The sequence below is a fragment of the Sceloporus occidentalis genome, unplaced genomic scaffold (genome assembly GCF_023333645.1).
Source record: "Sceloporus occidentalis isolate IW3139 unplaced genomic scaffold, rSceOcc1.0.p SCAF_319, whole genome shotgun sequence".
Classification (NCBI taxonomy): domain Eukaryota; kingdom Metazoa; phylum Chordata; class Lepidosauria; order Squamata; family Phrynosomatidae; genus Sceloporus; species Sceloporus occidentalis.
The window spans coordinates 349,687-368,541 of NW_028317299.1; the positions used below are offsets into that span (position 1 = coordinate 349,687).

Consider the following 18,855-nt stretch of genomic DNA (forward strand, 5'->3'; position numbering starts at 1 on the left):
AATAATGCTTGCCTTGGACTGGAGTCCCTTGATCACCCCTGTCATGTATAATAGCTCCCTCTCCGATATCTTTGACATAAAAGCCCGGCTTTACTGCAATACTAACATGCAGAGGGTCATTACAGATCGACATTTACCTTAATCTGTGACTGCCAACCATGAACCGATAAATTCCAGAAGATTCCACTGGGAGAAATCAGTAAACTTCTCAGTGGAAAGAAATGAAAGAAAATTCTGCCGAGAACAGAATATATTTTCTACAAGGGCTGCTTAGCAAATGGATTCTGACTTGTGAAAGTTCTCTCGCTGTAAAGCTTTGCAACATTTAATGCCATTTTGATGGTTTGAAAGACAGGATAACAACCGCTGATGACATGTTATACAAGGGAAGCAGAAATATACCGTAAAAAAAATAAAAAATAAAAAAAAAAACCACATAAAAAAATAAATAAAATGCACTGTAATATATATATTAAATATTATAAAACTAATATAACATCAAACTTTTTTATACTTTTTTTTTTAATGCCTAGAGGGATTTTTTTCATTTATCTTTTTTTTTTCGATCATCGCTTCTACACCTCATATTCATACAAGTTCTGCAAGATACATCAAAGGGGACATGGCTACCTTTTGAAAGAGGTCAACAGAGACCTCCTATCATATATTAATCTCTTTAGCACATATGCTTGGCAAAATGGTACACAAAACAGAGTGTTTTGGATCATTCTTTTGGGACTGCTGTACAGATAGAAACTTTTTTTCTAGTGTAGCTGCCGTGAGAATAAAAAAATAGAAGGATGGTTGAATTATAGGATGTTTTTGTGATTGTGATGTGTATTTATTTATTAAACTACTGTACAATCAAAGATAAAAAAAACTGGAATTCTGCTGGAACACTAAAAATACTGAAATACTGAAAGTCGGAATCCAAGCAAGATTATTAATATATGCGGTTAGTATATAAATAGAATTGGTGTTACCAATGTATATACACAGGTATTGGATATTAGCAAAAAAGAATATGGAACTCTGTTGGTTCTTTTCAATGGTTTTTCATTATTACATTATATTTTATTTACAGAGCGCCAGCAGATTCCGTAGCGCAACTAAAAAGCGGAGAGTAAAAATTAACGGTAACATTAAATTCGTCAAAAAACGAAATTGACCATAACAGAGCAGAATGCTCTAAGCATAACTAACTTATTAGAAGATTATATTTACATTATGGCCGTAACTTATTGAGGTCACTTTAATACATCTTCCCTCTTCCTTGATCCAATGCTTAGCTCATGATGAGGTCATCATAGATAATCTACCGAGCTCAACTGCCAAATTATTAGGGTTTTGCACGGGTTTTGCTTGGCTCTAGCAGCCAGAACACAAGCCCAGACAAGAAAGTGAACTCAATGCTCAATGTTGCCTATTTACAGAGTAATTTTTTTTTATCCCATGCCAGCCAAGCCTCGTTTAGTAATTGGCAGTGAGCATGATGCGATGGCCCATGTTTACTACCAACACATTACAGGTTTTGTTTGGCTTTCTTCTTGTCCATTGTTCACATGATGTGACAAGAAGAGTCATGCGTTTTGCCAAAGCCCATGTATATTCCATAATGAGTAGCGTATGCTTATCACTGAGTGCGCCGGCATGCTCATGACAGGCTTGAGTCCAATGTGTGGCTTGGCCTTACAGCCTCTTAAAGGTGCCAGTCCTTGCACACAGGTAGACATATTGGTCTATTTATTAAAAAGCTTTATCAAGGGTTAACTGATGCGTCACCGTTTAAGTTGCATACAGCCTGCATATTCATTAATGCACATGTTGTTTGGTAGTTGATGTTACATGCTATTTTGATAGTTGTGAGTTGTAGTTGAGTTCATGTGAGTTGATTTTCAGCTTGTAAGATCTCAACTACAACTCACAAAATCACCCCCACACAACAATGTTACCCCTTACACCCCTGGGCATTGGGTGAGGGTAATGGGGAGGTATAGGGTTTTATAATTATATTAATGATTATAATATTTAAGCCCCCTATCCCACTAAATAGGGGATTGGGGTGTAAGGAGAGAATATGTGGAGGCACATTAGGTGCCCTTTAAACATCAGGGGAAATTCTCCAACTCCTCATTGGTTTAATGGAGGTTCCGGGAGCCTCCTGTTTTATACAATTGATTTCATTTTTTTGTTCTGACTGGCAGCCCAGTGTAAATAAGAGTTGCCCATAATAAATATACAAGATGAGCGTTCTGTCCAACTCCTCTGTTGCAACTTCTCCTCAACTGCTTTCATTTAACATTTTAGTGAATATGCCCAATATCGCACCACCTTGATATAAATATGCAATCAGACTGTATCATCCAAGCATAAAGTTGGCAAAAACTCATAAAATGGATATTAATTACCTTTCATTTCATAAAATAATCCATCAACAATAACACTGTACGTTATGTTTCCATTGGGCTTTTCTAGTCCTTGCCATTTTATTTGAATGCCTCTTGGTCCATCGGTAATAGAATGCACCAGGATATTTCCTTCAGGCTGAGATTCTTCTGTATGAGCTTCAACCTGCAAAATATTCATAGCAGTAGTACAGTTTTACACAAAAGCTAGAAAATAGGGTGTGCTGTAAGAGATATTCAATATCACCATCACACCCCAATACAGTATAAGGGATTGTACCACGCTTAATGGTGTTACCAGTAATCGATATTAAGACATTGGAAGATTGTGGATGGACTGAAATGTTTTATTTTTTCAATTGTTGTAAGGAATGCATTTTTTATAAAAGTTCTATGGAATAACTTTAAAGAAATTAACATCATAAAATGATTTCTTTGTTCTGATATACATTGTTTTGTAGGTGTCCCTATCTTGAGGAACACCAACATATCACAAATACACAATTCTTACACAAAACTGGGAATCCTACAAAAGCTCAAGTATCACCATTTGTTGCTGAATGGAACTGCCAGACCAGATCCACGGAATCCTCATCTCACGTGTCCTCTTTTCCCCCACTCATGGCTTGCCATGTCTATGTGGTCACTCAATTACAGGGACAGTCCAGCCATCATATGCACTTTAGTGGTTTCCCTTGCAAATGTATGGGTGGATTCTCTTTCCCCATCCCCCATCCATTTGCCATGTAGGAGATGTGTTTAGCCGAACACATATCTAATGCCACATTATATACCGGTACTTATGAAGCCATTCATCTCTAGCACTGGCTAGGTGGGCATTCTGAGTGGTCCAACGAGACCCCCTGTGCACGTCTGCAGGTAGCACTCCCATTGATTCCAAAAGGAGCACTTGTCTGCCATTGATTGGCAATTTTAAGAAGCCAATCGGTGATGTGAAATCGAACCATAGAAGAAGCTTTATTATGCATTCATTGATCAGGAGGCTGCCTTGGACACTGGAGTGTCTATTTAAACTCAACTGCAGCTCACAAAGTGATATAAAACATTTAAAAAGGTTCAATGCATATTTGTTTGATATTCAGCTTCCAGTACCAATATTGGATATATGCACAAATTAACATTACCTTGGAAACAAAGAGTTTTGAATCACTAAAAACATCCTGTCTTACATAAAATACCTATTTTTTATGCTCATACCCTTCTTCCGTGTTTTTTTTTTAACGTCCTACATACTTTAAGTTAAAAATGAAGAAACTGGTCTGGCACAGGTCCAGCCAAGCTTTTAAGACAAAATATTCATCAGAGTGATACAAGCTATGAAATGTTTAATGGTAATAAAGTGAGTATTTCTGTTCCAACCATACATGATGTGAGCAAAGTTGGAATCGGTTCAAAGAGAGGGTTCCGATTTAATTTAGACAATTAGGGATTTTGTAAAGCTCTCTGTAAAATACAGAATATGGCATGTCTGAAAGTAATGATTGCATTTTTTTTTAGGTCCTTGTATTTATAAAGAACATTGAAAGAAAGCTAAGAGGAAGACCGGGACAACATAATAGGTTATTCAGTTAATATATCAAGTTTATTATTAAATTGCTTTTGACTTGATTATGAATCGGATAATTTAGTACTCTTATCTAGCCTGCCAAGGTCTAGCATTTGACAATATGATGAAAGTCACTGAGTTTGATGGGACAAGTCTTTCTTGCTAGTCTAGGCTTAGTAGTGAGACAGTGTGGTAGATTATTTAACGGTAACCAAATGCCCCATTGTAAGAATGATTGCTAGTACTATTAAATGCCCAAACTCTTCCTAGAATTTTTTTTTTTTAAGTAAGTCAAATTTTGCCAGATTTTTTTCCAGGGAATGCTGTATTGTCATGTGGCACAAAAACAGGCACTGATAGGAATTTATAGCAGACAACTGGAATGTATGGGATGTAACACTGGCATGTGATACAAAAACACCACTACAGGATATAGAAAAAGCAGGACCACCTTTAACACAAGGCAAATGGGGTAGCCAAACATGAAGGCCAACAGTGTATTCCCTTAGGTCCCCTCACAGGAGGTCTCTGCTATTAGAGACACATACCTCATGCTCTGTCAATGTGGATTGGTTCGAGAAAGACTTCTGATTTACCCATAGCTACACAACCCACCCATAACTTGCCCAAAGACTTCACCAAATGAAAAAAAATTCTTAATGGTAAAAACAAAGGAACTTAGGGGGCTGCAAACAAGCTTCTGTCTGCCATGTACAACATGAAGCATTTTAGGGCTTTGGCTCGGGAAACCCTAGGCCTAGGCACTAATAATTGACTAGTAATGTTTTTTATGAAAATGGGTGGAACATGCCAAAAAATGGTGAGGGGGGGAGTAGTATTCACACAAATCACCCATATACCTTCTATGCTTCCTATAGTGCTAATTTCCCATGTGGGAAAGCCAGCACTGGGTGTAGAAAGCAATGAGCATCTCGATTAGGAATTTGTACATATACCTCATAACTTTCCAAGGTAGACTACTTGGAGATCTCCTTTTTCTGGGGATGTGGGTTCATGTAGAAGTGGAGCGAGCTCGACATAGGGCTTGTTCCCGGAGGAGTCTAGAGCAAAGCTAGAGAGTCCCCGGGGATGCCTGCACAGCTCATTGAGCTCTGGTAATTCTAGAACAAAACATCACACCCAATGCTTCATCACACTTATTTAGCTAAATCACATCACTCCATTGTGTTTTAGGTTTTACTAAAGTATTTTTCAAAGGCACCTTCTAGAAGAGCAAAGAGATTTGTTCATTCTTCCTATTTTTTTTTTTCTAATCTAAGCGAATGTTGAACATTCTTCTAGTATTCTAATTAATTTGCACAATTTCCCTCAAACTGACACTTACCTCTTCTCCTTGGGCGCAGCCTTTTGCAGTACATGCTTGAAGCCTGAAGGAATGTTTACTCCAGGGAGAGAGTCCATCCACAAAACAGCTAAGTTGTGAAGAATTCTGCATTAAGATTCCATTCATATACAGTCCGTAACCAGTTATAATACCTAAGAAAAAATGCATGTTACCTTTTTTTTCCAGTTTAAATGTAAACATTTGTATTGACTTTAAAGTTAAGTGAAATGCAGGTATAATAATATATTATTTAAATGTTAACAATATTAAACGATTTTCACTGTTACAAAACCTGCTTATTTTAGTCCCATACTGTAACTTCTTGCACATAATGTATATAAGATAGAAGAACTTCTCTAAAATACTAAGCCCATTCTCAATTTTTGTGTATCATCAAAACAAAATATCATCAAATATTTTTTGAAAACACATATAGCTGAATGTTCATAACTAAAACAATCGATCCAGGAATTAAGAAGTGTTTTGTTTGGTCTAATATGCCATTAGGGATATCTTTGAAAGGCCGAAGCCATGGGAAAATCTCTGAAATGGTGGAGAAGTAGCTAATACACATTAAAAAAAAAAATAAAAAAAAAATAATATATTATATATATATATATATATATATATATACACATTTCTGATTGTACAGTGACAAGAAAAAGTAAGTGAACCCTTTGGAATCTGTGTATAAATTTGTCTTAAAATATGATTTTCGGTTAAATTACAATAATGAACAAACATAATCTGTTTTAACTAATGGCACACAAATTATTGTAATGTTCTTGTCCATATTGGATATATCATTCAAACATTCAGAGTGTGGGTTGGAAAAAATATGTGAACCCCCTAGGCTAATGACTTCAAGAAAAGCTAATTGGAGTCAGGAGTTAGCAAACCTGGAGTCCAATGTGTTTTAGAGCTACTTTGACCTATAAAAAAAAAACACACTAAAATATTTTGAGTTTGCTATTCACAAAAAGCATCTGCTCGTGTGAACCATGCCTCACAAAAAGAAATCTCAGAAGAACTACAATCAAGAACTGTTGATAAAGCTGGTAATGGTTACAAAATAATTTCAAAGAGTTTACACTTTCATCAGTCTATAGTACTGTGGCTACTCTCCCTAGAAGTGGGTTTTCTGCCAAGATTACTCTAAGGGCACAACCCAGAATGCTTAATGAGGTAAAAAAGAACCCCAGAGTAACAGCTAAAGGCTTAAGACACTGGTTAACATCTCTGTTAACAAGTCTATTATTTGCAAAACATTGGACAGGCTTGGAGTCCGTGGCAGGATATCACAGAAGAAACCACTGCTCTCCTATTTAACATCAATGTTTACCTTGACACTCCACAGTGCTTCTGGGAAAATGTTTTGTGGATTGATGAAACTAAAGTGGAATTGTGACAATGAATTCCCACGTTTATCAAGATATTATACAGGATAGGTTGGCTGTCCTCTAGATGAATCTTAGTAGAGGTTGGGTGATACAGCAGGACAATGACCCTAAACATTGTAAATCTACAGAATGGCTTAAAAAAATTGGAGCGGCCGAGTCAGACCCCATTAGAGATGCCGTGGAATGACCTCAAGAGAGCTGTTCACAGCAGGCATCCTAGGAATATGGCTGTTCTGTAAAGAAGAATGGTCCAAAATGAACATTGTGCAGGTCTGATTCGCAGCTACCAAGTTTGGTTAAGGTTACTGCTGCCCAAGGAGGTTCGACCAGTTAATAAATCCAAGGGTTCACCCACTTTTCCCACCCGCACTGTGAATGTTCAGTGGGTGAGTTCAACAAAGACATGAAAGATCATAGTTGTTAGGTTATTAGTTAAAACAAATTGTGTTTGTTCATTGTTGTAACATAGATGAAGATCAGACCATATTTTGAGACATTTTTATACTTCCAGAAAGACATCTACACCTGTATAATCAAGTATAAAGCTCTTTTTTTTCTTAATTAGTGGTTTTATGCATTTTCAGGCGTTCTTATTATAAAATCAAATTTCTTTGATTAATCCATTATTACAGAAATGGTTTTTTTCTTTAATGTGCTTTTCCACTTAGTGCTCGCTAGTTTTTAAAAGGAATAAATCGTAGCTGATGTTGAATTTACTTCTTTCCTCAGAATCTTTTAAGAAGCTTTTTCAGCTTATGTGGCAACGACCTATCAGTGCCTTCTTTTGCGTTACACAATTATTAAGTCTTCGCAGGAAAAATTTATATGAATAAGGCAAAATTTTGATTTATCTCTGGGAAGGGTTTGGGCATTCACCAGTACTGGGATTTTTTTTTTTAATGCGGCACTTATAAAAAAGTATTAAATTGTGCAGATCAGGTTAAAAAAAAAAAAAAAAAGATGTTTAAGTTAAAATACCTTATTATATAATACCTTTATATATAATGCACGCTATGTCATCAGGTAGCCGGTGGCCTTAAAATGACAGACCCACCCCATCATTATCATTTTGCCTGATTTTAATTTATTCCATATACATAAAATATACATTAACAATTTAACCCATGTTATGCTGGGTTCACCGCAGCCTGTCATTTTACTAAACTAAAATAAAGCAGCGATCCAGGGTCCTTGTTAACTTTGATCTGAAACACAAACCCTTTTAGCCACTGAATAAGAGAGTAGTCTACATACAGATCATTTCTCTTCCACCAAAGGCATGTCTGTACTTCAATGCGTTTCAAGGGCGCAAGGGTTATATCAGTCAAAGGAACCTTACAATATATTTAGGAAACCTGAGCAGACTTTTTTTTCACTGCCTACTTTGTATGCGTGTGCACATATGAATTAAGACAAGGACATGCAAGATATATAGCAACAATTTCAGAGCCTCATATGCAAAAACTAAGAGAAATAATCTACCAACAGCAGCTTACAACTGCAATATTAAGTAAAAACGACTTAAAGGGACAATCCAGCCATCATATGTACATCAGTGTATAGCTGAGAGGTCCCTTTAAATTATCATGGTGTCCCCACCTTACAAATGCATTGGGGGCTCTGCAGAATCCCCCCATATGCATACCTGGGAACTTCTGGGCTCCGGCTACCCGGAGCCTTCCCTTGCGGGACGCGGCCAGGACTGCCCCCGATTATTACCTATGCACTCTATATACTGAGACCTTTTAACATTATTAACCCCTTAAGGACAATGGGCAGTCTCTAAACCCATTGAAAACAATGCATTTTGAGCCCATACAAATTTGGCTGAAAACATCTCCTGTAAGTCAAGTACCTGGGGAAGAACCAAATGCATATGGGGGCTCTGTAGCATCCCTCTATGTAAGAATAAGGGGGGCCACATGAAAATGGAAAGGGGCCACTCAGCTATCATATGCATTAAGGTACTCATGATGGTTGGACTGTCCTTTTGACCACTTTAGAAGCAAAGATTCATGTTTACTAACATCTCTTTTACTATGAATTTTATTTTTAAAAAAACAATTTCTTATTATTTATTATGGGTGTTTTTTGTACTCAATCAGGGCAAAATAAATTAATATTTTTTATCACTATGCACCATATATGTGCAGTACTGTAGTTACCATTCGAAGAGTAACTTGCCAGGTTTGGTGTTCTACCTAGTCATAGTCATTGGCCTCCTTTATCATTATTCAGGGACTTTTTAATTGCCATGTGATACAAAATCCTGATAGGAGGAATCTTCATTTTTTCGGCTGTAGCCCTTTAACCCCTTAAGGACAATGGGCGGTCCCTAAACACATTGAAAACAATGCATTTTGAGCCTGTACCTGTACGGGCTTTGTCATTAAAATGGGTTAAAAGCTTTTTTTATACATAATTATTGCTTAAAATTTTTGAAAGGCATTAGTCAGTGTCTCTAAACATATAAATCAAACCAAACTATTAGTTCTCTGCCTTTGACACGTAGCAGCTTTATCAGAGAATCAGCCATTCGGACAAATTCTTATGTCTGTAGCATTTTTCTTCTGCTCGGAAGCAACAATTAACTTTTACAACTAATTCCATATCAGCCAATATTTTAATGACCGTTTGTTATTGATAGTAAAAAAAACACCAAGTAAATGAGTAAATTATAACCATACTTATGAACTCCCCAGGATGGACCACCCTGCTTCACCCGGACACTCTGGGTCAGACCCGGAGACTTCCCAGGTGTGGTTATAACTTGTTTTTAACTGCAATGAAGTCTTGTAAGGTTTAAGGAGAATACATCACATACCGTTAGGGAATATAGGCTCAGTCCAGGAGATGTTGAAAGAGTAAGGTGAATGAGACTGGATTAATGGAGGCTTCATTCCTTCCGGTATACTTTCATCAGTTGTGATTGTGCTTATCTTGCTTGTTGTACATCCTCCTGCCGTACAAGCCTTACAAGCAAACAACAGAATGGATTATTTTCATTTGGGCTTATCAATATTAATGTAATGTAGGTCCACATTGACATAAACATATCTAATTTTGTTCCAATAAACTCCCTTTATCTACAGACCTGGAGGCCGCCATTGTTGTCAGTCATGTGATATTTTGGGTGACTTTCCTTGCTCAATCACCACACTGAGCTGATGCTTTATGGCAATGCTAATGAAGTCCGTTCATCCATAGAGCCATTCTATTGTATCCCACTGGCAGTATGATAAAAAGTATTGATGTCCAGTAGATCGGGCTCATAGAGACAGAACACATACTAATAGCTAATATGCAGCAGCCTGAAAATATTATATATATAATATATATTATATATATTATTCTAAAACTAGAACTTTTTAGAAAAGGAAAGCAGCATAACCTTTTTTTAAAAATCCGATACTGGTATTAAGAAATGTTAGGAGATCCGCTGTAAATCCACCAGACTTATCCCCTGCGTCCTCCTTAAATGATCTTGAACGCATACTGTAAAGAGACCTGGATCACTGATCATGAGATCTATAAAACAATATATGGCTATAAAAGTCACTGATTTTTTTTTAAGTATTATATTTAAAATATTATTTACATTTTATTATTAAAATAAATTAAAGTAACCATTTTAAAAAATGACACCTTATTTAACAGAACCTTGGGTTTTTTTACTCCACGATTGCCAGGGATTAGAAATATTTAAGCAGAGAGCACTTTGTTAAAGTGTTCTTTGAGATCATTTTCTTCATACTACAGAATATTTCTTAAATTTAAATTTATTTTGAATAAAGACAACACCGTGATTTCTAAATGGCCCAACTGCATTTAAATTAATGATTTTTTTTTTACTAGACACCATGCGATATATTTTTAGACACCGACATAAAGTAAAATGCTGGACTGATTCATACCCAACATTACCTTTGCAATCTAAAGATTAGTTACACAGGATATGCAGATGAAAGAATGCAACATATTGATTTTTTTTTTTGCCTAATTTTTAATTGCCTGACACCGTTTTTTACAATTTAGTGTTCAAGTGATAATAACTACGAATATATTTAGATATTCCGAGTGTATTTAAAATACAATAATGTATGCATGCTATCCACATCAATGTTAATTTATTCATAATCAAGGGAAGAATATTTCATATGGTATTCATCAAAACAAATATCCATACATAGAATTCCAAGTTAAGTGAGAAGTCTGGGGGAAAAAAACAAACTTTCATATTTTACATGTATTTATTTAGCTTCTTATTTTGGGGCATTTCTTAGTTATAGAAAAGTTTTGTTTGTAGCATAGTTACTGCGTTAGTTTAATATAAAAGTAATGGTTTGTAATTTTAGTTTGCATCCCATACTCATAATGTCTACACCATGCTCAATTTAGTAACTTAAGAATAATGTTTCATATATAAAAATAATAAAGAGTTTTCAAAGATTGTTGTCCTTTTATTAAGGACAATTGGCTGTCCCTAAACCCATTTAAAACAATGCATTTTTGAGCCTGTACATGTACGGGCTTTGTCATTAATGGGTTAAACTTTTATTTGAAAGTTAAAGGGAAAGTTTAGTGTCCCCGACCATACTTAACCCCTTAAGGACAATGGGCGGTCCCTAAACCAATTGAAAACAAAGCATTTTGAGCACGTACATGTACAGGCTTTGTCATTAAGGGGTTAAGTACTATGTGAGTTAGAGTAATGCTCTGTGGGTACTTTAACATGCTTTCTTCCAAAACCAAATTAAATGAAAGGTCTAACCTGACCCAGACTTTGCAGTCCTGCTGCCGCATCTACCCTCCCCAGCCATGGTTTGACGTTTCTTGCCACTGATTGGCTGCATGTGGCAGCCAATCAGTGGCGGAAAAGTACAGCCATTGAATCCAGTGATCGTGTATTCCGCGCGTGGGGGGGGTGTTAACTAGCCCCCCACCTGCAGCGTTCCCCAAGCTAATAAACACTACCCAGTGATGAGTAAAACCTACATAAATTAACAATTCTTCTGTGTAAATCCTGTTAGCTTGTTGAGTGAACCCCACTGTCACTGTATTTAAATGTATTAAATACTTACACTTAGTCTTATAAAATATGTAGAGCCGGGTGAGAGCCGTCGAATGGTGCAGTCTAAAAAAAGTTCCGTGCTGTTGTAGGCAACATCCCAACTGCCATTATCTTTTGAGATGTGTATCACATAGCGTTCAAGAACTCCATTGACTGCCTCTGGTTCATTCCACCTGTCAAAAAGACAACATTCCTCCATTTTATTCTATCACACCATTTGTTAAAATGCAAATATTTTTTAAAGAAATTAATAAATATAATCATTTTATTATTTGACGTTTGGAAATTCTTTATATATTCTTTATATTTTAGGAAATCATTACAGTATATCTTCCGTGAAAGACAGGACGATCTAATCCATTCTGTCAATACCGTCTACTTGTTGTGAATGTAGGGTATTTCACAGGGCAAATTTTGTTCCATCTTAAAGTCATTGGCCCATATTTAGAAACACACCAATATATTATTATTTAATGTTTTATATAGCGCCGTCATATTCCGTAGCGCTGTACAATGGGTAGACGAGTAGTATATAACATAACAACTTGAACACGGGAGGCGAACGATATGTCCCCCAGCATCGCATTTAGCAATTTGCTTGATGTTTGTCCTTAGTAAATACACTCTAATCAGAAAAATGAAACATTTTAATTCACCAACAAAATTATATATTTTTAAATAACCTGCTAAAAAAACCTTCATAAAAGCATAATTACCTTACTGCAACTCTGCTATGAACATTTTGTTTAGTGAATGCCTTAGTAGCCCTTCTACATTAAAATAATTCTACATTAAATACATAAATATACTCCCAAAGTAAATTTTTAGGCTTCCTTTATGCTTATTATTTCTAAGTACATAACTACGGCAGCTTTTTACCTTTTTTCTTAATATTTATACATGTTCTTATTAGTTAGTAATGTAATGTAGATAAATGAATAAGCAACAAAAATGAAATTGACCTACTGCACATATATACTTGTGGGATCCAGAATGGTCACGTTTGGGGCAGCCACGCGATCTGGCGGACTCTGCGCGGTGTATAACGTGACCTGGGTACTGTTTGCACAACCAGCAAGCGTGCAAGCGCTCAGAACAAAGTGATGGGCAGTAAAGGTCCCCAGTGCTGAAAGAAAAATGCAATATGAGGTCACGTCATGACATCATTTTCCAACTAATGCTATAATAATACAGAATCGTGGACATACAATGTTTTAATTAAATACATTTGTGAGAGCATACATAACCCTATATACTGCTCATCTTTTCAAGTTTTATTACACTGTTTGTTGTATTTTTTTCTTTACATGCAGACTAACATTCAAATGTTTGGGATCACTTAGAAATGTCCTTGATTTTGAAAGAAAAGCTAATTTTGTCCATTAAAATAACATGAAATGGACAAGAAATCCAGCACAGACGGGGTTAATGTTGTAAATGACTATTGTAGCTGGAAACGGCTGATTTTTAATGGAATCTCTTCATAGGCGTACAGAGGCCCTTTCTCACTCCCATCATTCCTGTGTTCCAATGGCCCTTTATTACTCCCATCACTCCTGTGTTCCAATGGCCCTTTATCACTCCCATCACTCCTGTGTTCCAATGGCCCTTTATCACTCCCATCACTCCTGTGTCCCAATGGCCCTTTATCACTCCCATCACTCCTGTGTTCCAATGGCACGTTGTGTTCGCTGATCCAAGTTTAAGTGTAAAAGGCTAATTGATGCTTAGAAAACCCTTTTGCAATTATGTCACAGCTAGAAATGTTCTTGTTTTCCACGAAAACAGCTCAGTGACCCCAAACTTTTGAAAGGTAGTGTATATGCGCCCCTTAAAGGGAAATTATTGTCTAACTATTTAGATTTTAAGATAATATAACTTTGTATATAGTAAAAATATAACGTACGGTATGAAATGTTTCTTTTTTCACAAACAAACATTAAATCAAATCTGCAATCATTTATAGAAACCACCACCGAGAGACTTTGAAACTTCGCTTTCATAAAGAATTTAAACTGAATTCGTTGGCTATGATGTATCGGCCTGTTGGAAAAGTATAATTATTTACCATGCATAAGGGATTACTTTCTGAATGGAATTCGAGCATGGCGTGAAAATGAATAAACAAATATTATTGTAATAGAAAACTAGCATGTACATATGCAGATTAATGCCACATTTCATAATAAATCCCACACTTTCAGAGTTTAAAAAACACAATGGGTCGTTTGTTTAACCTTGAAAAGTTCTATTTAACCAAATTAAAGTCTTGGCGATGAAACAAATGCCCGAAACTATTCAATAAGCATATATACATTTTTTTATTGTGCATATAATTAAAAAAAAAATTGGAAAACCCAACAAGTGGCCAAATATGAATTAATACACGCATTCTACGGAGCCTGGTCATTTTGATTTAAATAAGTCTACTTAGCCTAATATATTTAAACTGGTACTATGCGGATATAAAGTTACCCTTAATTTCGGTGGTAACGGGTAATTTGTGTAGCAGATAGCTACAAGTAAAATAATTTTTTAAGGTAAGGATATCTTGCATTCTTAGAGCCTATTTGGGAGGTGTATCCCATAAAATTATTATAATTATTATTATTACTTTATAAAGGTATGGATGTATATAACAGAAATAAATACAATATATTAATGCTTTTGTGATATTGTTAGTGCATAAGCACCAATATACATAAGTTAAGGTGCTTCATATATTGTAAAGATCACCGCAATATACTATAGTATTATATAAAATATAGAATATAAAAAACACAATAAATATCAGGAGAAAACATAATAATAATAAGAGTAATAAGAATAATAATAACAAATAAAGATAAAAACTCAAAAAAACCCTATAAACTATATGAAAAAACACCTCTTTTTCTGGTTAAAAGGATATAAATAAAGGATGCCTCGCAGGTGAAACAATTTGATTTACAGAAATAAGAGTTGAGGAGGGCCCTACTCAAACGGCTTACAATCTAGAAGAGCGTCTGAGTTTCCAAACAAATGCAACAAAAGTAGTTGGACTGGAATCCAACTCTCAAATTCCCTATTGCTAACTCACACTTGCACACACTAAACGTCACTCTCCTCGTGTATATCCCCAGAGTCCCCTATTAACCAAGGTGGATCAATGATCATTCCGCTCTTCCCCAACCATGTGCGCGATGGGGGTAATAAATCAAATTGCGGGGGGATAAAGGCTACCTATACTTCCCCTCATCCCCATCCTGTGAAATGGAGAGGGTTAAAAGTAAGAAAAATAGCCTTATTTTTACTATATTATTACTGTATACCGCAATGTTCATTTTTTTATGTATTTCTAAAAATGTCTTGTTGTTTAACAAAGTTTGTAAGCTTCTTTGAAGATGCGCTCGCTAGAATGTGATATGACACTTTAGGATTAAAAAATGACATATATGTGGCCCATTTTACATATAGAAATTGACTGTTATATACAAATATTAGCTCATTATATTATATTATATATTTATATTATATTATATATATTATATATCATATTATATTAGCTCATTATTGTGTGTGTGTACGATAAACATGGCCATTTTCCAAAAGACCTATTTAAAAAAAAGTAACAAAACTTGCATTCTTATCTTTGTACTTTCCATTGAAGGGATTTATAGATATTTATGTTTTTGTTGCAATTTTAATATGTAAAAAAAAAAAATTCTACCGCATGTAAATAACACCGGATAGCTTCTAAATTCATTCATACATTCAGAACTCTGATAATCCATGGTACATGCAGGAAACTAAGTAAGAGGTTAATCTAATCACCTTGATTAGCACTTTCTATTGATTAACATCCTAACTACAATCATTGTAAAAAAATCATTTCAAATTTGACATTCAAGTGTTTAAAGGAGCTTAACCTGCATAATTAAGTGGGAAATATTTTTATCTGTACGTACTGAAATATATATATAAATATATATATATATATATATATATATATATATATATATATATCATGAAGATTCTATGTAGCGACTTACCAAATGTGTAAACCAAATGGTTCTAAACCATTCAAAGATAACGCTTTTAATGGACATCATCCATAACATAGTGCTTGCAAAAGAACCCATTGGGAGTCTTAGATGTGATCACAGTGGGGGAGAATAGGAAGGAGTCAGCCACAGACTGTGTGACCCGGAGAATCTGCCCCGTCACCCTGAGATTGGGGCAATAACCCTGAGACTCGGGGGGGCAAACCCTGTGAATTCCCAGGTATGTCTATGAGCTAGGGATGCTGTTATTGGAAAATGAGCTATTAAAAGGACTATAAATCTAAATATAATAAAAAATATTTCATTTATAAATGGATGCGATTGATGTAACGGATAGCTCTATAACAGATCGATCATTTTCTCAAATCCCACAGTTCAGCATACTTAAAATATATGTATAAAATAAAAAAGTATAAAAAGGCAGTAAAAATGAAACATTGGTCATTGAAAGAAAAAATACTACTTTTTTTCCTTGGGTGGTAAACAGATATACACAGATACCCAAAGGCATAATATATATGCATTATATTAGTGTTTCCACACTTTTTAAATGTAAAATATATATATATAAAAGTGCAGAAACTTTTCAAACTTCCCGCGTATGTATATATATATACTCTTCCTTTCTGCACAAGGTATCTCCGCTACTATGACAGCTGATTGCTAGCTTTCTGATCCTGACATAATAACTGACCCATGCAGCTTCCGCTCTTACTAACTGCGACCCTCTGCCAAAACTGATTCTACCCCAGAAATGGAGAAAAGACCCCCCCCCACATAACCCGCACAACAAGCCCTGGGTTCTTGCTCTGAAATGCAGGCAAGTATATAAATGACACGGTAGCCAGTAAGCAGCAGGTGGGGGTCCCTTGCCACTAGGGCAAATGCCCCTTTTGTTGAGCTCCCATAAGCGCTGATTTGCTTCGCTTCACAGCTCTGTTGTGATCGGAAGCAAAAGACCTTCAGGACAGTCAACTGATTAGATGCTTGGTGACTAGTTTTATTACATTTGCCACAAATCTCAACTTTACTGTGGGCAATTGTAGAACAGCTTCCAAAAAAACCCCAAATAAAAAAGTATCTATTTTTAGTTATGAAACGCATACAGAGGTAAAAGTAGATAAAGTAATGTTGATCCAGGGTGAGTCCGGTCCGACTGCCTTGGAGTAAAGAAGGAGTTTTTTCCTCTTTGAGATGACATTATTGTCTCATTGGGTTTTTTTTGCCTTCTTCTGGATCAAACAATATGGGTTTGTGGAATGGATGAACTTGATGGACTATATGTCTAATTAAATATGTAACCATGTAAAGACTCTGCCGACTACACACCAGGAAGTCAGTAGGGTAATAAACAATAGGCTAAAGGATCTCGATATGTATAGTTTGGAGGAGAGAAGATGGAGAAGACGTGATTTCAATTCTGTGTTTCTATATTTCAAGTTCTATGTTTAGTCCTTTGAAAAACAACCAGCACAAGCTACATGTAGGTTTAATAATTGTATTTAATAATGCTTAAAGCTGTGAAGGCCCTTTAAACAAAGTCAGACTGACAGAAGTAGCAGACTACGATCATCATTCCTTAAAGCAAGCAAGCCACTTTCTTTTTTTGGCACGTTATGAATGCAGCGCAGTACTTTATACCGGGAAATGCTGTTTTTTTCCTTTCTTTTTTATTTTCTAGATATATAAACGATGTAAATAAACTCAACAAGATACTTACAAAGCATTTTTATATTTATTCTTTATCGGTGGGGCTGCATAGGTGTACTGGAGTGTCCCTTTAATAAAAAGTGTTGTAAAACAGATGCCGGCTGGTACTTAACCCTGGCTATTATTTAATAATTTGTTAAAAGTTATAATACATTAAAAGTAAAGAAAAAAAACCCTCAAAATGAGTAATTTGAGCTTAATTGTAAGATCTATGGCTGCATAGATTTTTGTAAATAAGATCATGTCGAGCAAATATAATTGATTTATTTGACTGTGTAATGGATGGATGAAAAAGAATGGAGCTGTAGATATAGCTTATCTAGAATTTAGCAAGACACTTCTCAGTGTTCCACGCGGAAAGCAAATCTATACGTTACAAGATGCAAGATTGAGTTTTGTTGGTGGCTCAAAGGAAAAGTTATTGGTTAGAGAATAAGACATATCATTTAAGTTAACCGGAGGAATGGAGGATTTGAAGTTGAAGGGTGAAGGGACTGTTTATAATTTGTGAATTAAAAAAATAAATAAACGATGACCTTGTTTAAGCAAAAATTATTACTAAAAAAAAAAAAGTATTTTTTAAAAAGAATAAAATTAATCACAAGATCAGAAGGGAGAACCATATTGCAGGAAAGCATTGAAAAGTGTTCTTTACAGTAAGTGCAGTAAATATGTGGACTGCACTACTTTCAGACCATCTGTTGTCAGATTCAATAGATGCCTTTAATTATGGGCTGGATTATACGGGAATATACAGGAATATAACGGGTCATAAGAATGGGATTAGTTTTAGCTTTTCGATCCAGTAAGAGATATAATTTCTTTGGAGTCAGGAAAGATTTTTCTTCCATTTTTTTAGGCACGATTGGGGCTTTTGCCTTCTTCTGGATCAGTAAAGTTGGACTTGATAGACTTGTGGGTGTTTTTTTAATCTAAATTAAAAATTATGTTCAAAGTAGAGCAGTGTCTGTCCTCAACCTTAGGTCTTCTCTACTGGTTTATGTTTTTAAAATGAAACTCATAACACCCATTTAATCAGCATCGCTTCGTGCACAGCAAAAGTACTTAAGGGTTCATCCACCTCATACGCAACAACTATGACTTTATCTGTAGGCCCTCATTGGCTCCAAAAAACATTAAACCCTTCTTCCAAGGTTGATGATTATTAGTACTGATCCTTCAGATGTTTTTCTTTCCCCATGGAAACTTACTCTACCGCTCCCCATTTCTGCTTTCTTTGCTGCCACTGCTGTGCCGACTTTCACTTCCTTTGGTCAGCGTGGCTCAGTTTTTAAATCAATAAGAATATATATA

General features: G+C 35.5%; 1 protein-coding gene across 1 annotated transcript in view; it reads right to left on the minus strand.

Annotated features, from left to right (window-relative positions):
• LOC149274819 (usherin-like) overlaps positions 1-18,855 on the minus strand; it is a 287,860-nt gene that overhangs the window by 131,157 nt on the left and 137,848 nt on the right. Inside the window, exons 32-36 of the mRNA XM_089505229.1 lie at positions 12,755-12,914; positions 11,799-11,961; positions 9,542-9,689; positions 5,318-5,469; positions 2,418-2,571 (exon numbers count right to left, since the gene is read on the minus strand). Coding sequence (XP_089361355.1) covers positions 2,418-2,571; positions 5,318-5,469; positions 9,542-9,689; positions 11,799-11,961; positions 12,755-12,914 — 777 coding nt within the window. The remainder of the gene's footprint in view (positions 1-2,417; positions 2,572-5,317; positions 5,470-9,541; positions 9,690-11,798; positions 11,962-12,754; positions 12,915-18,855) is intronic.